Source organism: Danio rerio, chromosome 5 (assembly GCF_052040795.2).
Source record: "Danio rerio strain M-AB ecotype USA chromosome 5, GRCz13ab, whole genome shotgun sequence".
Classification (NCBI taxonomy): Eukaryota; Metazoa; Chordata; class Actinopteri; order Cypriniformes; family Danionidae; genus Danio; species Danio rerio.
In genome coordinates this window covers 10,819,370-10,844,106 of record NC_141025.1, presented here as the reverse complement: position 1 = coordinate 10,844,106, position 24,737 = coordinate 10,819,370, and the positions used below count along the sequence as shown (strand labels likewise).

General features: G+C 35.6%; 1 protein-coding gene across 3 annotated transcripts in view; it reads right to left on the bottom strand.

The window, feature by feature from the left end:
* slc2a11b (solute carrier family 2 member 11b) overlaps positions 1-19,313 on the bottom strand; it is a 29,779-nt gene extending 10,466 nt beyond the window's left edge. Inside the window, exons 1-7 of one of the 3 annotated variants that reach the window (XM_087252469.1) lie at positions 19,172-19,313; positions 15,537-15,635; positions 13,645-13,805; positions 13,273-13,397; positions 8,912-9,041; positions 6,246-6,394; positions 3,936-4,123 (exon numbers count right to left, since the gene is read on the bottom strand). In XM_087252469.1, coding sequence (XP_087108595.1) covers positions 3,936-4,123; positions 6,246-6,394; positions 8,912-9,041; positions 13,273-13,397; positions 13,645-13,805; positions 15,537-15,635; positions 19,172-19,228 — 909 coding nt within the window. In that variant the 5' untranslated portion in view covers positions 19,229-19,313. 3 annotated transcript variants of the gene reach the window in all.
* Positions 19,314-24,737: the final 5,424 nt, after the last annotated feature.

Below are 24,737 nucleotides of genomic sequence, written 5' to 3'. Positions count from 1 at the left end.
AAGCCATGCTCGTTTGTATCAATTCTGTCTAGTTACCATTGTGAAACATTTCCATTTAGTCATTTAGCAGATGATTTTGTCTAAAGTGACTAATAACTGAGGAGGCATTCAGCGATTCAAGAATAAGATCTCTTAGGTCAAGTGATCAAAATCTTCTTTTAGTTCCTCAGTCCAGACTGAAAATTAGAGGGGACAGAGCATTCTCTGTGGCGGGTCCTCGGTTATGGAACACTTTGCCCTTTGAGATTAGAATGGCTCTATTACTATCAATTTTTAAATCCCTCTTAAAAATCTACCTATTTAGCTTGGCTTTTTAGTATTATTTTATTACTACTGCTTGCTTCATTTTTTTATTTTTCATTTTTATTCTGTGTTTTTATTTTACTGTGACTTATATACAGCACTTTGGTCAGTTTTGTGACTGTTTTTATATGCTTTATAAATGGATGAACTTGAAGAGGCAATACACACAAGAAGTGCTAATTATACAAAGCAACTGTATGTGCTCAGAGAAATCAATTTTATATTTAATTTTATATATTCTCTATTTTTTAGAGAGAGCGAATGTTTCTACAGGTGGTTTGTCAAGCCCACTCACTTGTGTGAGGAACACTTCATAAATGCACAATGTTTTTTTTTGTTTTGTTTTATTGAAAATATTGATTGATTCTAAGAAAGTGTCTGGTGCAAATGTGCAAAATTGGTGCATGTGTCTGTATTTCACAGGTGAGTAGTTTTGACAAACCACCTGTAAAAAACAAACCTCGACAAACTTTTTTATTTAGTAAATCTGAAGTAAATCTGTCATTGTTTAAGTGTGTATTTGGGCGGCATGGTGGCTCAGTGATCAGCACTATATCCATGTTCTACTGTGGTAATTCCATGGTTCATTTTTGTAAGAGATGGGTTCTGTTTACGTAACTTATTGTTTCTACAGCTGGGAAAATAAGTATTGAACATGTCATGTTTTTTCCAGGAAATAATATTTCTAAAGGAGCTGTAGACATGGAATAGAAGCAGACTTAAAATCTCCTCTATCAAATCTGATCTCTATTTTATATTTTTGATAGATTCAGGTCAGGTTATTGGCTTGGCCATTCTACAGCTTGGTTTTCTTTCTCTGAAAGCATTTGAGAGTTTTCTTGTCTGTGTTTTGGATTATTGTGTTGCTGAAATGTCCACCCTGTTTTCATCTTCATCCTCCTGCTAATGTAGATGTTGGACTGAAGCAGCTAATATTCATTTACACTAAGGTTGTGCAGAGGGTTGCTGAAGAACTACAGACAGATTTCAGCTGCTGTCTGGGCCTTCACTGCCTTTCTACACTTCCTTTCTTCATGTGTTCAATACTTTTTCCCTGCGTCATTTTGTTTTATTACGCATAACTTAATTAGTAAACTAATTAGACTTGTTTGCTTTGCATATATAAATATCTTTGGTTGTTACCAACATCCAGGGTAAATTTCAAGTCAACGGCACCAGAAAAATGGTGACATGTTCAATACTTATTTTTTCCGCTGTGTTTATTTTAGCAGGTCTTAATGTTTAAATTTTAAACATCATACCTATTTTTCCAATTCTCCACAAGTTTCTAAAAGTGCTCGCTGTGCATGATTCAGCATTGGTCTTGCAGCTCTGCTACCTCACATGACAATTTGCAAGCTTTTAAATATGTGTGCAAAATCTCCTTCACGCCCATGATATTCAGCCGAGATAAACTTCACAGCCTCAAAGCAAAACTCTTTGCGATTTCATATTTCATCCCTTCAATAATCATTTGCTGTTAAGAAAAGATCAGGGTTTAATCCACAGCAGGCCAGTCACATGCCGGTTCAGAGGGATGGCCTGTTTTTTTTTTTTTTTTCTGTTTTAATAGAGCACACATCAGCAGTCAAGGCTAATCTTTTTTTATGTTGCAAGCTATTAATCTGAAGCTGTTGTTTCTGGCCCTGCTGAAAAGAAAATTATAGAAACTATCGTACAATTGGAAATTATTTTAATGACTGTAATAGAAATTATATTGCTTTTAAGCTGTAATGATCCTTTGGGTCTCTAATGTTTTCATTATTTGCTTTCTAGTTTTGGCATGTTAAAACCAATAGGATGTGAAAAACAATCCCCTTTAAATGTGTCAAAATTAAATTAGCAATGCATATTACTAATCAAAATGTAAGTTTTGATATATTTGCACTGACATTTTCTAAAATGTAAAAAAAATTGCCACAATTCATTAATGTTGTCCCAACTCCAATGGTTTGATCTAACTCAACAAATTTAGTTTATTCATTCATTTTCATTAGTCCCTTTATTTATCAGGGGTCACCACAGCAGAATGAACCGCCAACTTATCAACTTTTGTTTTACACAGCATATGCCCTTCCAGCCACAACCCAGCACTGGAAAACACCAATAAAATCTAGTGTTCACACACGCACTCATACATTACGGCCAACTTAGCTTACTCAATTCACCTATAACGCATGTCTTTGGACTGTGGGGCGAACCAGAGCACCCGAATACAGGAAAACCATGCAAACTCCACACAGAAATGCCAACTGACTCAGCCGGGGCTCGAACCAGCAACCTTCTTGCTGTGAGGTGACAGTGCTACACACTGAGCCACCGCACCACCCACAAATTTAGTTGTCCCAAAAAATCTTTAAGTGTTGTGTTCTTTTTGACTTCAGATTGGAGTGGGGAGTCCCACCTGCTTTAATTCAATTCAATTCAATTCAGCTTTATTTGTATAGCGCTTTTACAATGTAGATTGTGTCAAAGCAGCTTCACATAAATGGTCATAGTAACTGGAACAGTGTGGTTCAGTAACTGGAACAGTGTGGTTCAGGTTTTAGTGTTTAAGTTCAGTTCAGTTCAGTTTAGCTCAGTTCAGTGTGATTTAATCATTACTGAGAGTTCAAACACTGAAGATCAAATTCATCGATGCGTAGCTCTACCAATCCTGAACCATGCGAGCCAGTGGCGACAGCGGAGAGGGAAAAAAAACTTCACCTGATGGGAGTGAAGAAAAAAAACCTTGAGAGAACCAGACTCAGTTGGGCACGACCATTTTAATTTCTCCGCTGGCCAAAAGTCTTGTGCAGAACTTCATTCGCCGTGGTTTGCTTTAGGTTTGGTTGTTTGTTTAATATGTTGTTGGGCTCCCCATCTCTCAAGGTTTTGGACTGTTTTGCCGATTACTTTGTTAATAAATAATTTGGTTGGAGCACTTTGGCCATTGTTTATTAATGTTACTTTGTCTAAGGATCACGAGTCTTCTTTAAGTAGGGACTGTAACATTGGTAAAAAGCACAGTTATACCTTCTCTGAAGGTTTCTGTAGTGTTTTTTTGTTTACAGGGTACACTGTGTAAAATGCTGGACTCCACGTGATAGATTTGTGTTGGGCCAACATGAAGGAATTAAGTTAACTTATTAGTTTTTACTTAAGTGGATTCAACATAAAACGATTAAATTTTCCCAAAAAAAAAAAAAAAAAAGAATTGTGTTTTTCAGCTCATTTGGTCAATCTGTCTTCTCTGTAAAGGGAGCCAAACTGTGGAAAGATTTACCGGTTAGCTTAAAATCAAAAAGTAATATCAATATTTTTAGTAGTGCTCATAAAAAGTGGTTAAAAACAAAACAGCCGTGTTTGCACAAATAGTCTACTGTTAGTTGTTGGATCATGTCGCCTTTGCTTTTGCCTCCAGTAATTTTATGTAAAAAATTGTAATGTTGTGTCAATTTTTAAGCCTCCTGTTGACAGGTGTTGAGAATTAGCAAGTTTGTTAAACACTTAAACAAATACATTTGGTTTTCCAGTGTAATTGTGATGTCCATGTCAAATAAATAAATAAATACATTTTAAATAAGTAGTTTGAACAGACATAATTTTTTCAAGAGTAGTGGGGGTTTTTGGTGTCTGAATGAGATACACACCGCATTAATGCCATTGAGTTGCTGGGACGTGTGGATCACCACGAGAGTGAGGAGCTGCCAGCGGATACTTCTGTCCGTAAAAAGCTCCCAAGGCTTTTTGGGTTTAATGCCGAGAGCGCTGACCCTTTCTCTTTCAATGTCCTCCATTTCTCCGTGGTACTTATCCTGGCCGTGGAACCACATTAGAGCTGAGGGAAAAACAGAATAGAGGCATAGCATTCCTTGACTCACGAGATACTCTTCTTCTGGCTTTCTGTTGTTGGCTATTATAGCTCAACGGCTTCAGTTTAGCTCCCTACTGAGTGCACATCATGACATCCGTTCAAGGGTGATCATTGCAATGAGATTTTATGCTTCAGACGCTTCGATTTTGTGATTATGCGCGACTGAGTTGAGAACATCGTCTTCCTTTCAAAAGCAATCATGAGTTTGAATGTGACTCATGACTTTTTCTTGCCAGGAAAATATGTTGGAAACAAGCTGGAGATAGATGATGTATTGTTTAGTTGGTTTTTGATCATCTGCTTTATCTTTACTCATTTATTATTTGATTAAAAATATCTCAGTTTTGTTTCATCTTAGCGGCATTCAATTCAATTCAGCTTTATTTGTATAGCGCTTTAACAATGTAGATTGTGTCAAAGCAGCTTCACATAAAAGATCATAGTAAATTAGTACAGGGTAGTTCAGTTTTTAGTGTTTAAGTTCAGTTCAGTTTAGCTCAGTTCAGTGTGGTTTAATAATCACTAAACACTGGAGAGCAGATCCATCGATGCATAGCTCTACCGATTCCAAACCATGTAAGCTAGTGGCGACATAGGAGAGAGAAAAAAAACTTCACAAAATGTCGAAAGTGAAGAAAAAAAAACCTTGAGAGAAACCAGACTCAGTTGGGAACGACCATTTTAATATCTCCGCTGGTCAAATGTCTTGTGCGGAGCTGTAGTCTCAGCAGCGGAGGTATCACTTAATTATTACATGAAGCATTTTGGTCAAGTTTGTATTAGTAAACCATGTGAAAATTAGTTTATATTTCAATCTCTTGTTTTATGTTGACTGTTTAACATACTGGGCTCTATTTTGACGGTCCATGCAGGGCACAAACGCTTTCAGGACGTGTCAGGATGTGTTTTTGCTAATTTAAGGACGTGAAATCTGCCTTGTGCCGCGGCGCATGGTCTAAAAAAGTTGAGTTTATTTTCTTAATGAGTTATAGGTGTGTTTTGAGAATAAACCAATTAGAGTCTCATCTCCCATTCCCTTTAAGCGCCAGCTGCGTCGCGCCAAGAGCGCATTCGCAATTTACAGGACGCAAAGTAAGTCTAAGTGGAAAAAATGAGCATTTCAAAAGCAAACAGTTAACAGTTTTTTAACAGAAAACTGTTAAACAGAGCATCTACTGCGTGAGAATGAGAGATAATGGATCTACTTTCACATTCGCTCTTCGATAGGGAAACCTTTACGCACAGACATCAATTATTCTATAAATAAATACTTTTGTTTGTTAAGCGCAAATATTTGTTTCAAAACTATTTCAAAATTCAGTTCTAATTTCCAGCAAACGAATAAATGAATAATAATAACAAAATGTGCTCAAAAACCTGAGTTATATCCTAAAACACATGCTGTGCCCCATATGGTCTAAAACCTGACAGGTGGGCAAATCTAAGCTTGTTTTTAATAAAACAAATATACATATGGATATAATAAATAATACTGCTAGTAATAATAACATTATACAAAAGCAAATTGTTATGAATGAACTGAAAAAGCCTCCCGAGATGAAGAAGACATAAAAGCAGTGATTTTTCATATTTATGTACGCTAGAAAATAATGTTTTGTAATATTTTAATCCTTTATATTTATATTCTATATCTATTCTTACTATATCCTATATATATCCTTAATATTTAATTTTTTTCATATGTAAAGATGTTTGCCTATTGCTCTCTTGTGTGTATTAAGCAGTGTGTAAGCGAGGCGCAACTGAGTTTAGACCGGGTTAGTTTTGGTCTAATGTAAAATCTATTATAGTTTCTCAAAATAGCAACGCGCCAGCGGCCCGCCTCAGAACGCCTTCCTTTTTAGACCAGAACGCCTATGGCCGCACAAATGAGCGCTAATATATTTGCTATTTAAACAGCGTAGCGCAACGCCTCAAAACGACTCTTGCGCCAAGCTGAAACTACCAAAAGACTATTGCGCCGCGCCTTGCGCCACATTGTGCCGGGTGTATGATAGGGCCCACTATGTTTTTAACCATAAAATAAATATATCCTCGATGCAAAGAGTTATGAAAGTGTTTGTACCCTTCTGGCAGGCGATGTCGTCCCCTCGGTCGATGAGCAGGTATCGAGGGCTCTCCGGGAACCAGGGCAGAGTCAGAAGCTGCAGGACGGCTGGAATACAGATGGTGGACAAGAGGATCGGCCAGTACTCATCCTTTCCTAACAATTCTCTGACATACACAAACAACAACAATACACATTACTGCCATGCAACTGTAAACATGCATAAAAATTGCATGAGGGGAAAAACATCCCATGAGTAAACCAGAGCAAGTGAAGCAGTCTTGTCTTGTGTGAACACAGCATTACTTACGGGATGGTTTTTGCCTCACAAATTATTCAATCAAGCTGAACTTGTGCAGAAGACTTGCTTGTGGTGAATTCCACACATTCACAGCAAACGTGACTTTGCAACTTGTTATTTACTGGAATACCTTAATTCACTTTAGGTGTGAACCCAGAATAAGGCTGTGCCTTATTAATAAATAATATAGTAATTCTGCGAGTGTGATTTTTATTTTATATATCTTTATAAATAATAACTTGACTTCTAGTTGATCATTTGGAAAAGTGTCAGAAGGTTGATTTTTCAGATGAATAATCTGTTGAGCTGCATCCCAATCATAACAAATGCTGCAGAAGACATATTGGAACCTGCATGGACCCAAGATTCTCATAGAAATCAGTCAAGTTTGGTGAAGGAAAAATCGTGGTTTGGGGTTACATTTAGTATGGGGGGGTGCAAGAGATTTGCAGAGTGGATGACAACATCAACAGCCTGAGGTATCAAGACATTTGTGCTGCCCATTTCATTACAAACCACAGGAGAGGGCAAATTGAAAGCAAAGAAGGTCAAGGTTTTCCAGAATTGGCCAGCCCAGTCACTAGACATGAACATTATTGAGCATGTCTGGGATAATCTTGATGAACTCTGGGAGTCCTGCAAGAACGCTTTCTTTCCCATTCCAGATGACTTTATTAATGAGTTGAGTCATTACAGAGATGTATGGATGCAGCCCTCCAAGCTCATGGAATTCATACACAATATTCATTCTTAATCCACTGCACCATGACTTTATATTCTACACTGGACATTATTTCTGTTAAGTGAAAAGACTTTTGTCTAAGCAAAGTCAGACCTTACTGACCTAATTAAATAGTTACAAATTAAGACACAATCATATTTTATTTTGGTAAAATAAGCGTAATCTAGAGGCCTTTGCCTTTCATATAAGACACTTCTGATACCAAATGATCAACTAGAAGTCAATGTATTATTTGTTGTTTCTAAAACTTGGATAAAATGAATTTTCATTGCCAATAGTTCTTTGTCAATCATCTTAATATGCAAATTTCCTGCTCATTTTTTGTGGCAGAAAGGATTTTCTATATATGGGGGGAGTGGAGAGCATGAGACTGATTCCAGTGACGCTCCAGGGACAGACGAGTCTTCGCTGAGGCCAGCTTCCAGCCTCCACTGCTGAGACTGCAGCTCTGCACAAGACTTTTGGCCAGCGGAGAAATTAAAATGGTTGTGCCGAACTGAGTCTGGTTCTCTCAAGGTTTTTTTTCTTCACTCTCCTATTGGTGAAGTTTTTTTCCCTCTCCGCTGTCGCCACTGGCTTGCATGGTTCAGGATCTGAAAAGCTACTCATCGATGAATTTGCTCTTCAGTGTTTGGACTCTCAATAACGACTTCAAACCACACTGAACTGAGCTAAACTGAACTGAACTTAAACACTAAAAACTGAACTACCCTGATCCAGTTAATGACCATTTATGTGAAGCTGCTTTGACACAATTTTCATTGTAAAAGTGCTATACAAATAAAGCTGAATTGAATTGAATTGAATATACTTTACTGTAGGTAATCACAAATTAATAATTGAACGGCAATAGTAATTGATATAAATAACAAAGCACCAAAAATTCATATTAGTGTCATTTCTGAAGGATCATTTAACAATGAAAACATTCAGCTTTGCATCAAAAGAATAATCATAAGAATACTTTATGTGAGAATAAGAGACTTTCTCTCCCATTGTCAGACATTTTAAGATGAGGATCAAATTAGTAATTAGTAATCTTGGACAAATATGCATAGACTTAAAAAAAATCTGCGTATGATTATTTTTGCTTTTGTGTGATGCTGCACTATTTAAAAACTGCAAATACAAATTGTTTCATACTTTGGAAATTTGGACATACATTTGCAAATGCTTTGGAAAACCAAAACAAAACAAAAATGTTGCGATTACATTAGTAGTATTTCATGTGTAAAAGAGGTCCATTTGTATGTATGAGCTGTTCAGTATGAAGCTCTGCTCACATAGCAGTCATTTATAAACCAATCTACTTTCTGCTGGCAAGAGTGGTGAATTCACAAGACCAGCTTAAACATGAGCGAATTTTGTGGGGTGATTATTATAGTTTTTTCCCCATCAAATGAATGCTCCTACTGAAATGACTGGATTCCCAACAAACAAACAAATTACATTTACCCACTGTGTTATTTTTACGAACCAAATATAAACATTATGTGAGCATACTGGGAATGTTAGCAGTTCATGCTTTCCCTTTGATTTGAACCCACAACCTTGCAATCATAATATACCATCTACAAGATCTACAATCTACAAGATCTACAATCTACAAGATCTACAAGACAGCACAAGTTTTGTTCTTACTTGAGGCCCATGACCTGTCCCGTCAGGATTCCTCCGGTGATGAAGATTGAGGTTCCCATGGCCATTGCTCCACGCAGAGCCCTAGGTGCAATTTCTCCAATGTACAGAGGCTGAACACATATCGCAATACCTGTTCAGAAAATCAAAGGTCAGTTATTTGAATACATAGTAATGCACGTTTTGTGACTTTTTTTAATTCATTTAAGTTTGTTTAGTAATTTGGGATTTAAAGGGCACCTATTATGCAAAAATTACTTTTATAAGGGGTTTAAACAGTTGTGTGACAACAGTGTGTGAATATAAAGTGTAAAAGTAAATTTTTATATAATCGCACGTGATTAAAAACTGCAGAAACATTTTGATCGACATTCTCTCTTTGCACACACATTACTGCCATGCAACTGTAAACATGCATAAAAATTGCATGAGGGGAAAAACATCCCGTGAGTAAACCAGAGCAAGTGAAGCAGTCTTGTCTTGTGTGAACACAGCATTACTTACGGGATGGTTTTTGCCTCACAAATTATTCAATCAAGCTAAACTTGTGCAGAAGACTTGCTTGTGGTGAATTCCACACATTCGCAGCAAACGTGACTTTGCAACTTGTTATTTACTGGAATACCTAAATTCACTTTAGGTGTGAACCCAGCATAAGGCTGTGCCTTATTAATAAATAATATAGTAATTCTGCGAGTGTGGTTTTTATTTTTATATCTTTATAAATAATAACTTGAATTATTTTTGATCATTTGGAAAAGTGGCAGAAGGTCGATTTTTCAGATTAATAATCTGTTGAACTGCATCCCAATCATAACAAATACTGCAGAAGACCTATTGGAACCTGCATGGACCCAAGATTCGCACAGAAATCAGTCAAGTTTGGTGAAGGAAAAATCGTGGTTTGGGGTTACATTTAGTATGGGGCGTGCGAGAGATCTGCAGAGTGGATGACAACATCAACAGCCTGAGGTATCAAGACCAAAAACTGCTGAAACATTTTGATTGACATTCTCTCTTTGTACATGTTCTCAGAGGTGGAAAGCCCCGCCCACTGGTGACAATCTCTTCCTCATTAGCATAAACAGCCCTGAGTGAGAAGCAGTCGTACGTCAAAGAAGATTTCTCTAAAAGAAATCAAAAAGGATAAACCTGCCAAACTGAACAGTGTGTGTTATACTTTATATATGTATACAGTTAAACTGTAGTAAGTTTTGCAAGACATTATCTGTTTATATACATCTATAAATAATTAGAACGTTAAACAGTTAAAGACAAAGTAGTAGCAAGGAATTTTTCACAGGATGTGTAAAGACTGTATACACTAACTGACAAAAGTCTTTTCGCCTATCTATCAATAAATAATAACTTGACTTCTAGTTGATCATTTGGTATCAGAAGTGGCTTATATAAAAGGCAAAGGCCTCTAGATTACGCTAATTTTACCAAAATAAAATATGATCATGCCTTGATTTTTAATTATTTAATTAGGTCAGTAAGGTCTGACTTTGCTTAGATGAAAGTCTTTTCACTTAACAGAAATAATTTACAATATAGAATATAAAGTCATGCTGCATTGGAAAAAGAATGAATATTGTGTCTGACTCCCATGAGCTTTGAGGACTGCATCCACACATCGTTCATGTCTGGTGACTGGGCTGGCCAATCCTGGAGCACCTTGACCTTCTTTGCTTTCAGGAACTTTGATGTGGAGGTTGAGGTATGAGAAGAAACACTATCCTGCTGAAGAAGTCACCCTCTCCTATGGTTTGTAATGTAATGGGCAGCACAAATGTCTTGATACCTTACGCCCCATTTACACAGGGCTTCATCGTCAACGCTTGACAGAGGGCGTGTCTGAAGTATGGGCTGACGCGATCCTCATAGCAGCGTCAGCCAATGAAATTAGTCAGCAATAGGCCACTGTCTAGCTGGTGTGTTTGCATACAGCAATCTGATTGGTTGACGCTTCCGTCGGCCCTTGAAAAATTGAGCAAGTCCTAACTTTTGCAGCAAGCAACGCCTCTGAAGCGGAGCTGATGGATCCACAATGCAGTTCGGCAACGCCTGACCTCACTTATTCAAAGTGATTGGAGCGTAAAGGCTGATTTATACTTCTGCGTCAAACGCACGAGCATGCTACAGCGCTGACGCATAGCCCTACGCCGTGGCCGTCGCTGACATGCACCTCTCAAAAAATGTAACCACACGTCACAACGACGCGTAGCGCAAGATTGATTGAGTGATTGGTCTGCTTCGTAGCGCTGACGAGTCTCGGCGGGACTGAGAGCCGCGCGAATGGTGCGAGCCTGATGGAGCGATTGTTTACAAGTGTGGAGTCCCGTGAAGGAGCTTCAGATGGAAAGTTTTGTTTTGTGTTTACCTCATAGTTAAAGTTGTTGCACGTCCGCTGGTTCCTGCCTCAAAATGAGCGAGTTTGAGCCACTTGTACATCCAGGAAGTGTTCAGGAAAAGCAAAACAGCAGCGAAGAAACTCGACACAGAGACACATTAACACCTCACTGCCAACTAGCGTTTTGGAAGTGTTAATGCAGACCAACAGAGACAGCGCGCAGAAGTATAAATGCACAGCTACGGGCGTTGCATGCGCCGTGGGTTACGCCGGTCACTTGACGCAGAAGTATAAACCAGGCTTTAGGCTGTTGATGTTGCCATCCACTCTACAGATCTCTCGCATGCCTCTATACTGACTGTATGTAACCCCAAACCATGATTTTTCCTTCACCAAACTTGACTGATTTCTGTAAGAATCTTGGGAATCATGCGGGTTCCAATAGATCTTCTGAGTATTTGTGGTGATTGGGATACAGTTCAACAGATGATTCATCTAAAAAAAATCTGATCAACTAGTTATTATTTCTTGCTCTTACAACTGAGATTGACGACAAGACTTTAGACGGGTAGTGTATATATGCGCTTTATTTTTCATTTTTGTATTATTTTTATTGTTCCTTTAACATATTAAAATACAATATGAATTTCATAATCATTATGCCAGACTTCAGTAGTTTCCATCACCAGTTTTATGCACATCTAGAAGTATTGCATCAGAAACAAGTAATGAAAACAGCAAAAAGACAAATTTTTCCAGTCAATTAAGGTGTTTTTTTATAGTTTTGAGTAAAGTTACTCTTAAAGTTATTGCAACTGTAAAAAATACTTTCACATTACTTAAATGAATATTTAATTAACATATTTAATTAAGTTTTTTTAAGTGACTCAAGATTTTAATATATTACTTTTACATGTAACTTTACTCAAAACTGGTTTTTGGATTAGGTGTTTTAATGCTACAAAAATAATAGTCGATAGACATGCATTTGTTGAATAATTGTTTTGTGTTACTGCATCCAAAATGGTGAAAAGCCTTGGAGGAACGATTGATGACCAACTAAACTTCTCTGACCACATTTCTAGAACTGCTCGATCTTGCAGATTCGCACTCTATAACATCAGAAAGATCCGACCCTTCTTATCTGAACATGCAGCTCAACTCCTTGTTCAAGCTCTTGTTCTCTCCAAACTGGATTACTGCAACTCTCTACTAGCCGGGCTTCCAGCTAACTCTATCAAGCCTCTTCAGCTGCTCCAGAACGCAGCAGCATGAGTGGTCTTCAATGAACCTAAACGAGCACATGTCACTCCGCTGCTAGTCCGTTTGCACTGGCTGCCAGTTGCTGCTCGCATCAAATTCAAAGCTCTGATGTTTGCCTACAAAGCGACTTTTGGCTTTGCTCCTTCTTATCTGCGCTCACTTCTGCAGATCTATGTGCCCTCCAGAAACTTCCGTTCTGTGAATAAACGTCGCCTCATGGTTCCATCCCAAAGAGGGAAGAATTTTCGCGAACGCTCACGCTCAATCTGCCCAGTTGGTGGAATGAACTCTCTAACTGCATCAGAACAGCAGAGTCACTCGCTACTTTCAAGAAACGACTAAAAACTCAACTATTTAGTCTCCACTTCACTTCCTAATCAGCAATTGCCTTTCTGGATATCACACTAACTGTACTAAAAAAAATTTTAACAAATAAAAAAAATTACTAATGCTTTCCTTCTTAGACTTTACAGACCTGAAACCTGCCTATAACACTTATTCATTGTTGCTCTTATAGTTGTGTAAATTGCTTCCTTGTCCTCATTTGTAAGTCGCTTGGGATAAAAGCATCTGCTAAATGACTAAATGTAAATGTGTTTTTTTGCAAACTTTGAAAAAGGTCACTTCATTTTAGGATGGAAATCTAGTCATCTTTCAGAAATCAACCTAATGTCCATATTTTTTACATTTCTTCTCATTATCAAAGTGGTTAAAAATGGTTGTGCTTCAAATTTTGTGTTGAATTTACCTGCGTTTACTCCTGTCAGGAAGCGTCCAATGACTAAAAGCTCAAAAGTGCTTGCAGGATAACTCAAACCCATGAACAAAGCAGCCAACAGAGCAAAGGTGTTGTTGAACAGTAGAGTCCCTTTCCTGAAAAAAAAATCAACTCAGCACTGTAAAACAAATCCTTTGTTCCACACAATCATTAGTGTTGGGACAACATGAAGGAAATAAGTTAACAGTTACCATAAAACAATTAATTTCTCCCAAAAAGCTCAAGAGTTGTTTCAGCTCATTTTAAATAAGTCATTTGAACAAACAACAGTGTATAATATCTTCATAACTGATGCCTGCACATTTAATGATATCCTTTACAGCATTTTGATCTTCAGTTTACCTTCCGAATCTAATAGCCAGTGTTCCTCCGACAGACGCTCCTACAAGCCCACCGATAGTGAAGATGGAGACGATGATGGACCAGAGGAGGGTTAACATATCACTGGAGATTTCAGTGCTGTAGCGCTCCGTCCAGGTCTGATTAATAAAGTTCTGCACAGCCTGAGAGAAACAAACACACATACAGTATGAGAGAGGAATAAACACTGGCTCACTAAAAAAACAGCGTCATACACTGACAAACAAATGCTGGGTTCCACAAAATGTCTTCATTTTGTCCCAACACAAATCGATTCAGTTAACTTAATTGGTTTTACAAATTTAAGTGGATTGAGCATGAAACAATTAAGATGTCCCCCAAAAAACTTAAGAATTGTGTTTTTTTAACTCATTTTAAATAAGTAGTTTGAACAAGCAGCAACAGTAATTTTTTGAGTGTAGAAAAACCGTAAAACTGTATAAAGTGTATGAGTTAGCCAAAATGAAATAATAACCTGACAATAAATAGTGTAATAAAATGTCAATAAAATGTTACTTTGGCTAATCCTCAAAGAAATATTTTTCATTTGGTTTTATTTCAGTGTGAATTGAGTAAAGCCAAAATAAAAAATGTATAAAAAGACATTTCATAATTATTATTATTAGTTTTTTATTAGCTATTGTTGAGTATGAATTTAATTATGCATAATTAAAAAAATACTATTAATAAAAATAAGCATAACTAATTAATTTAATGTGTTAATAATAATTTTTTTTATTAAATAATTATTAATGAAGTACAATATTTATTAAAATTTAACAGTTAGACATATAATTTTTATTAGTTAATTAATTATTATTATTATTAAGTATTAATGAATTATTAACATTTCTAAAAATACTAATATTAAAAATAAACAACAAATAATTTGATAGTTATTTAATAATGATACAATATTTATTAGCGTTCAATTGCTGGAAATATTGGAGCTATCATAATGATAATAGTAGCATTTGAATAAAAAACTAATAATAAGTCTTAAAAGTTTTAAAAGTCTGTTTTCATGTCTTAAAATGTCTATTACTAGGGTGAATGTAATACTTAAATAACACCTGCTTTAACTTGCGTTGTTTATTAATATTAATTGTAAATAATTATTATTACTATATTACTTCACAAAATCATATTTAAGTCAATAGGTTGTACATGTTATACATGTTATACATAGGTTATACAGTTACACTAAATGTAACGGTGTATGTGACAAATAAAGGCTTTTTTCATCATTATCATCATCATTCGTGTCAATTTATTTGTAATATTAACTAGTAAATGTTGAGTGACAACTTTTTTTACATTAAAACATTTTATTAAAAATATTTACATATTTTATTAAAATATAATATTTTAATAACACTGTCTTTTTACTTGACTGTAGGAAAAATGTGTAAATAAGAAAATATTATTGGAGTATTTACAATTTTAGAGTCATAAATAATTCAATATTTTACCATAATACTTTTGTCAAATTATTTGTAAAAAATTTTTAGAGAAAAATATTTTTTACCTTTTTTCAATGTGAATTATATATCTTACATCTTACATGTCTAAAAAAAAGTCAATTACTAACCTAGGGTAAAGAACAAACATTAGGAAACCTAAAAAAATGACCCTTGGTTAACAATTAAAAAGTGTAAAAAGCCCAAATGTGGCTCATGCTGTCACATTTACACCCAAAAAACTTTTGCCAGGGACCAAAATCCACATTCACAATGATATATTAACTGATTTCACATCACATTCATTCTGATGAGCTGCAAACGAAACAGTATATTACACAAACATACAGTATATACTATATCTCTTCTGATGTATAAATAATGGAAGATACACATTAATCACACATTCATTACCTTGGTAGGTGCATTTATTATGGATATATTGTAGCCATATTGAAATGTTCCACCAATCCCAGCTGCCCAAACAGCAAGTAGAAGATATTTACTGGGAACCTGTGGTGAAAAGAGTACAAAACAAACAAACAAGGAAACATAAACATGTTTTTTACTCACATTAACAGAGATGCATCAATTTAAACTTACAAATGTGATTTTATGTATACTGTGAAAAAATTATATGACAAAAAGGCATAACAAAAATGTCACTTTAACTTATTTTAATAAGTCAATCAAGTTTTACTTAAATATTTTAAGTAATAAAAAGTTTAACTTAATTTTTTTTTGACAGGTCATTTGATTTAACTAAAAAATTAAGGCAACACTATTTTTTACAGTGGGTAATACATGCAAGTAAATTAAATAATATAAATATATTTTGCTAAAATAAAATCTCAAAATAGGAGTTAAATCATGTTCCTTTGTCATTCAGTGTATATACAGTTGAAGTCAGATTTATTAGCCCCCCTTTTTATTTTTTCCCCAATTTCTCTTTAACGGAGGGAAGATTTTTTCAACATATTTCTAAATATAATAGTTTTAATAACTCATCTCTAATAACTGATTTATTTTATCTTTGCCATGGTGACAGTAAATAATATTTGACTAGACATTTTCAAGACCCTTCTATACAGCTTAAAGTGACATTTAAAGGCTTAACTAGGTTAATTAGGTTTACTAGGCAGGTTAGGGTAATTAGGCAAGTTATTGTATAATGATGGTTTGTTCTGTAGACAATCGGGGGGGGATATTGCTTAAAGGGGCTAATAACTTTGACCCTAAAATGGTTTATAAAAAAATTAAAACTGCTTTTATTCTAGCCAAAATAAAACAAATAAGGCTTTCTCCATATGAAAAAATATTATCAGACATTCTGTGAAAATTTCCTTGCTCTGTTAAAAATGTGTAGGGGGGCTAATAATTCTGACTTCAACTGTATGTGAAAGTTTGTTAACAGCATATTAAAATATGTTTAAGTGATTTAAGTTATTTAAATTTTCAGCTTGATGACAAACGGGTCAAATGTTGTGGTTTGAATGATATGGGCAAAATATTAGTGAATATTTTAATGCTGCACTGTTATTTTTACATATATACAGCTTTATTAATCAAATGATTATTGTTCGTAATATTAAACAGCTTCAGTTATATAAACTACTGTTACACTAATAATTTATGAGGGTTATTATTTGTTTCTCATAATAATAATAATAATAATAGTCATAATATGGGCCGACACGGTGGCTCAGTGGTTAGCACTGTCGCCTCACAGCAAGAAGGTCGCTAGTTCGAGCCCCGGCTGTTGGCATTTCTGTGTGAAGTTTACATGTTCTTCCTGTGTTTCCTCCAGGTGCTCCAGTTTCCCACACACCCCAAACACATGCACTATAGGTGAAATGGATGAACTAAATTGGCCGTAGTGCATGAGAGTGTGTGTGTGTGTGTGTAAATGTGAGAATGTTTGGGTGTTTCCCAGTACTGGGTTGCAGCTGGAATGGCATCCGCTGTGTAAAACATATGCCGGATAAGTTTGCGGTTCATTCCGTTGTGGCGGCCCCTGATGAATAAAGGGACTAAGCCGAAGGCAAATGAATGAATGATGAGTAATAATAATATGACAAAAACCCATGACAACACATTTTGTATGTTACTTTAACTTATCCTAATAAGTTAATCAGGTTTCAACCAAATGTTTTCAGTTATACAAAGTTTGACAATATTTTTACCGATTTATTTAAGTTGAGATGAATAGAAAAGTTTATTTGATTCAACCAAAAAATAAGGCAACACATTTTTTTTAACAGTAAAGACACATTGTAATGTATGAAAAGATATTAACGCTGCATTACTTTGTATGGTATATGCAAATATGTGTGCCACAAATATACTATAAATTGTTAATTTACAGTTTTTTGCATTTATTTATGGCTAGAAATTGCATCATGGGACCTTTATCTTGTCTTTGTCGACTTTTAATGTTGAAAATTCAACTCTGCACTTTAACAAAGTGACTTTTATTGATGCTTTAGTCATTTTAAACTATATTGTAGAGGGTTTCTGCAGGTTTCACAGAGGTCAATTTAAGACTTTTGAAGACTTTTGAAGACCATTATGAATGAAATTTTAGACCATTTTTCAAATAACCCAGATGGAAAAGATTTTTATTTGTGTATAAAAAATATTCAAATTTAATAAATGTAATAATACATTAATAATAAAAAATAAAAATATTTTAGATTTTATTTCTTAGCTAAATATTTTAAATGTTGTGTAAAAACAAGCCAGCTCTACTTGTATCCATACACAACAGAAACTTTCTTTTAAATAATTAAAAAAAATGAAAAAATGTTTTAAGTTTTAAAAACTATAATAAACTAAATACAACAATCTGTCCTGGTCAGTGTCCTCAGCAGCGGAGAACATTTAAACAAATGCTACTGTAAGGAAGATAATTAAACCATTATGATAAATAGAGTTTAAAATTACCTTTTAAATAAAAAGTTTAAAGTTTTACTGAGATGATCGTTGGTGATTGTATGGGTTTTGGCCAGATTTGATTGCAATACACGAACAAAGGAAAATTAAGACCTGTTTAAAAAACGATTTAAGACCAACAACACCATATTTCAGTAAATATAAGACTTTTTAAGGCCTAAAATTTGGATTTTGAGATTTAAGACATTTTAAGACCCTGCAAAAACCCTGTTGTAGAGGAAATAATATTAGGAAATAATTCAGTTCCTAAAATAACAGAAAAAGTGTCGTCAAATTTACTAGATTACCATAATTTACAACACAATCCCAGACTATACCACGTCAAACTAATAAAAATGTCAATAAAAGTCACTTTTTTAACTTTTCAACATCAAAGGTTTTTTTAGGAAAGATCAATGTCAAATAATACAAGTCAAAAGCATAAATAAATGAATAAAAAAGCAGGAATCACAAAATATGAAAGAAAAAAAAAGTTAATTTAAAGACTTTTTTAAGAGTGATGCAAGAATATTACAGCACAAGGACTTGCACAACACCCTATCCATCACTGTTCATTATTAACTGAATGATAAACCAGCACCAACTCAAATAACGTTATAAATAAACAACTTCATAACCACATTGTTTATCTTTTATTTCAATCATACCTTAATTTGATGAACAGGTTCTCTGAAGTCTCTAAGTAAAGGCTCATACTCTTTAAATTCTCCGTTTTCTTTGCCCATTTTTGCAGCTCGTCCTTTAAAAAGCTTTAACATTTGACTTAATACTCTAAACGTCTCTTAATCTTGCCTGCAGTCTCTGAAATGTGAACTCATCCTCAGACAGAACCGCTTTTTAGAGCTCCGGAGTCAAGGTGCATAACAGATATATCAGCAGAAACACAATCGCGCTCTTGTTCAGAGCATGGACAGCGAAAAAACGGAGATAATTCAGGGTGAAATTCCCTTCAGAGCAGCTCTGGAGGATGCCTTTGGGATATGTTTGTCTTTTAAGTTTCAACACAAGCATGTCAATTGCTTTTCCACGCTCGGTCTTGTGGCTAATACATAATGACTTGGCTGCAGATTCAACAAACTTAACGGTCGGCTACTTACCTTTTTTGCTAATGTTGTGGGCTGCGCTTCCGGGCCACTGATCGTAATTTCATTCATTTTTGACCGAAATACTAATTTTATTTTGTATATAGAAAGACTGGCGATTATTCCTTCATGGTTTCTAAGTCTCACTGCAAAGATTAACTTTGTCTGGGCGGTGGGTTTGTGTTCAGTCATCATTAGTGTAATCATAAGCTTCGGTTTCACCATCACAAATACTTGAGGCGCGCCATTATACAGTTCTGCGTGTGAGATGGAGTGATTATAGTTGATTATAATGATGCTGGTTTGGCTCTGGAAACATTTATTCGACTATATCAAGCATTGGTTGGCCTTTGATCACAAAGAGCACATTGTTGTTGTTTCAGTCAAGTGACCCGCAGAGCCCATAAGCCTCTTTTGGTTTCATTGTACACTCCAGAAGTTTGTTAGTCTCTGGTTAAATAGCAGTGTCATCGTTTTATTTACCAACAAAACACAAGCCTCTCCTACAAATGAGCACTGAAAGTGATCGCCGGACTTATGGTTTCTGTGCAGTATTGCCAAAAGTGCCATGAGTAAAAATGTTACTATTTACCCCACCTGCGGGGCAAGTTGTAACAGACAGGGGGTTAGTTGTAACCAGTGGCGCAACAACACATTACTGAGGGGTATGCGAGGTCTGACTAAATGTTTTGGGCAAACTTTTTTTGTAACTAAATTTAAATAATTTTTAGCAAAAAACTTTACCAAAAGACCTGATGTATCATTATGATACATAATAAATGTATAAAAATATCTATATGGGAAAAAATATCTTGATATAAGGATTAATGAACATCTCAGTTCCAAAAAAGTTGAATATTCTGACTCTTTGTTCATGTGTCAGTTTTAACAAGAGTTCAATTGTTTTATTAAAGAGTTAAGAATCATTAAAATCAAGTATATAAAATGTATAAAGGGGAATTTCTTATCCAAATATTATTTTCTATGTTATCTGAAATTTTTTGAGGTCTGTACTTACATGAACATAATTTTTGATCTCTCTTTTGGCAAATTAATTAATCAGTAATAAATAATAATAAATAAAGAGCAAGTTTATTTGGAAAAAAAAATCTAAACATTTACATCTACTGTACATGAACACTTTACACTTGGCTGAGTGACTGCATGCTATTGTGTTAAATGATTTTGAATTAAAACGTGTGCGCCAACTAACGCAACTTATAGTAAAAATAAATTAATAAAATACAATATTATAGTACAAAATGCAAAATTAAAAATGTTAACAAAATGCATTTATTTATTTTTATTAATTGAAACTTTTAATAAGGATAATTTCAAAAATAGTTTTGGCACAATGGCGCCCCCCATGTGTGGCGCCCCTATGCGCTGCATATACTGCATACCCCCTTTTTTGCGCCCCTGGTTGTAACACATGCTTAAAATTATTTTATTTAAAAAGTTCCTAACATTACACTCAAAAAAAATTGTGTTAGATTGGATTCGAACTGTGTGTGGTTTAATTGTATCGCCCTGTTACAACGAACCCCGCTGTGTCGTGTTTTCTTCAAAGCTGGCTAGCAGTCACTAGCCACGTTTCCACTATCGCGCCTAAAGCGAGCGAGCCAGGGCGAGCCAAGGCCAGTGGCGTTTCCACTGTCACTTCCGGGGCCTAATCGGGCTAAAGCGGGGCTTTCTTGGGGCCAGCGGCCGGCCTTTTTCGGCCCGCCGAATACCTTGGGCCAAAGAGGGCCAGCCGGGCCTGTGTTTTTTACATCTTTCGAAATGGTTCCATCATATAGCCTAGAAAACAGTGATCACAGCAATCAAAGATTTACATACATACTTTCACAGATTTTTTTTAAAATAAAATAAAAATGCTGACTATAATGAAAATATTTTTATGCTGCAAAAATAATTTCTCCTGTGTTTCTTGTCCAAACTTTGCCGAACTTTTTCAATATTTGGCAGGAAGATGTCTGCCAACACTGTGGAGAAAACCCCGGAAGTATGCCATTGTCAACCCTGAGCAAATACCTTAAAACTCTGTTACTTTTAAGCCTGTGTTACTTTGTGCCCCGTGCTCCCCCACACCCATTGCTGTTTCCTATAAATATGCTCAATATGTTTTTGTCCCATTGACCTCCATTATAACGACACTTTTTGATTGTAAAGCCTTGACACCAAATAATAATGTGTTCTTGATCGTTTTCCTGGTTAAGAAGAGGAAACATTTGTCATTTTACTGTTGATCATTAGTTTGCACTATTAACTCTTTTGATAGGCCTGTGCAAAAAAAAGTGTTTGGCATTTATATGGAGTTCTTTTGAGTTTAACGTGCATATGTGTGCGTGTGTGTGTCTGTGTGTGTATGTAAATACACTCGCTTTTAGAATTTTAATAGATTCAGTGTTAAATCATAGATTCCACATATAGAAGTTTGAGTTGACAGATCTTCAGGTTGTCTGTAAATCTGTTGAGCAACATGATTTTGTCTTTGTCTCTAACAGGATGAAGCATTTGTGAATCAGATGCCTCATCAGAACCAGCAGCATGTGGAGGCTGTAGCCAGTAGGGGACCAAATCAGATCCCTGAACCACAGCCTGAGGAGCAACCTGAAAGACCTCAGCAGAGAGATTTAATAATAAATGGAAGAGTCAGTGGGGTTCTGCGTGGTCTTCAGTCTGCTCGTCCTGAGAACAGGTTAGTCAGTCTTTACTCAGTCTTAGAATTAAAAATGAGTCTATATATTGTATTTATATGTTGTATTTGCATTATTTTTAGAATAAGATAGGTTTAAAATTGTCACATATGACTTTTTTACCCAACACTAATGCTTATAAATATGCTCAGATGTTCTCTTTAACTCTGGTGTATTGTTACCACCCTTTCATTATGTTAGTGTCTGTTTTTGCCCCATTGACCTTCATTATAACGACACTTTTTGATTGTAAAGCCTTGACATCATATAATCATGCATTACTGATTGTTGGTGGCTTTCTCAGTTGAGATGAGGAAACATTTTTACTGTTGATCATTAGTTTGCACTATTAACCCTTTAGATAGGCCTGTGCAAAAAAAGTGTCTGACTTTTATGTGGAGTAAATTAACTCATAGTGTGCGTGCATTAATACTTACAGAGTTTTGGTAGGGGACAAAATCAGATCCCTGAACCACAGCCTGAGGAGCAGCAACAGAATGAACCTGAGAGACCTCAGCAGAGAGATTTAATAATAAATGGAAGAGTCCGAGGGGTTCTGCGTGGTCTTCAGTCTGCTCGTCCTCTCAGAAGAATGAGAGAACAGGTTAGTTCCTGCTTTCTGTTTTACCCAGAATTAGGAATTCGTCTACACTGAATGTGCTTTTCCAGAATTGTTCCCCAAAAGAAAGTTGTGGTCAAATTAAGACTCAAAATCCCCCCAGAGTTGAGTCAGTTTGACTCTCCGGCAACCTCGGCCTGGTCCACCGCCTATCTACATTCGCAGGTCGGTGGTGGGCAGCATTGGAGATTTTGCACGCCATTGATGAGGAGCCTGAAAGATCAGCCTCAAAGATGAACAAATAAATCAATAAAGAGATTTTTAAACAGAGTTCTGGAACTATATTTATGCTTTAAAGAGCATCTTGTCAATGCCACAGCCTGCCTGAGTACTGTTACTGACCATGTCCATCTCTTTATCACCACAGTGTATGACCATCCGTGTGCGTTTCCTCCAGTTTCCCCCACAGTCTAACGCTGTAGGTGAATTGAATAAACTAAATTGGCCGTAGTGAATGTGAGTGTATGAGTGTTTCTCAGTACTGGGTTGCAGCTGGAAGGGTATCCACTGTGTAAAACATATTGGAGAAATGACATTGCAATAATGTACTCTGCTGCGATATACAGTACAGTTAGGTTCATAAATATTTGGAAATCGACACAATTCTAATACTGTTGGCTCTCTACACCAACACAATGGATTTGAAATGAAACGAACAGGATGTGCTTTAACTACAGACTGTCAGCTTCAATTTGAGGGTATTTACATCCAAATCAGGTGAACGCTGTAGGAATTACATTTGTAAATATACGCCACATTCAGTCACTTAAATCACCTTTCTTCCCCATTCTGATGCTCGGTTTGAACTGTAGCAGATCGTCTTGATCATGTCTACATGCCTAAGTGCATTGAGTTGCTGCCATTAGAAATTAATGAGCAGTTGAACTGGTGTACCTAATAAAGTGGCCTGTAAGTGTATATATACCGTATAAAGCAGCAATCAGATTTATTTTTACTCACCTTGCAATGTGATATGAAACCGTCACCAGTAGATGGAGAAAAAAAAGGATATGAATGAAAATATGCATTTTGAAGCTTTTTTAGTCCACTACAAACAAAAATCTCAGTAATAAAATGGGTAGTTCATGTCGTCGAGTCTGAGTTTGTCCTTGATTCTGCAGCTTTTGCTTTGGTAAATAGTCTGCTATCAGTATTGCGCCAAAGAAACCTTTATTTGTTTCATTTCCTTTGTTTTTATTTTTGTGAAACCTTGCTGCTCTTAGGAAATAAGCATGAAGCTGTGGTTTATAGTGAATTTATAATGGTACAGTACATCACTCCACATAAATACCCCTTTTAAATTCACTGAACCATTGCTTCTTTTGGCTTTCTGCTTTATTTTTTCTGAATCCTCACTTTAAGCTCAAACTAATTTTAATTTGAATTTTGTTTGTACTTCTTTTTAAAAAAAATAATTAATTAAAATCTTTTTGGAGCTCTCTCTCTCTCTCTCTCTCTCTCTCTCTCTCTCTTTTTGCTGGCTCTTTTGGTCAGATTGAATGATTTATAAAATGAAACGTATCAAATAAAGTTCCTTAAGTCAGTACTGATATCAGAATGCTTACCAAGCTGCAATCACTGTATATCTGTGGAGTATTGTACAACAGCCTAGAACACATCTCAGCCAATCAGAATCAAGCACTGGAACAATTTGATTTATTATTAACCAGGGTTTTCCTGGCGTGGTATTCTGAGCATGACATTTTGACTGCTAGATATAAATACATTTTGCATTATTGAAATCTTAGTAAGCAAGACATTATCTTATTTACTAAAACAAACTAAGAAGCTAACATTAAATGTAATTAATAATTACATAACCAGTGCTTGAGCAACACTTGGGGTCTGTCTGCCTTATTTTTTTCAAAAACATGAAACAAAATGAAAATATGTGACCACTGAGTGGGAAAATTTTAATTAACTACAGTAAATGTTACAGAAATTCCCTTTCTTAAACACCTTTATTTATAACATGAATATACAATTAATGAATGTATGAATGAAGGAGTGAATGAATGAATGAATGAATGAATGAATGAATGAATGAATGAATGAATGAATGAATGAATGAATGAATACATTTATTATATGTAGGCTACTGTTCTAGAGTCAGCCGGTAAACATGTGCCAGGGTTGTGGATCATTCACCGTGGTGACCCCTGATGAAGAGCTGAATATGCAGAGAGGTGAGTGACTTGGACTACAATTGAATTACTTCACAAAAATAACTCACTGTTTGCAAGCATTGAAAACTCAACCTGCT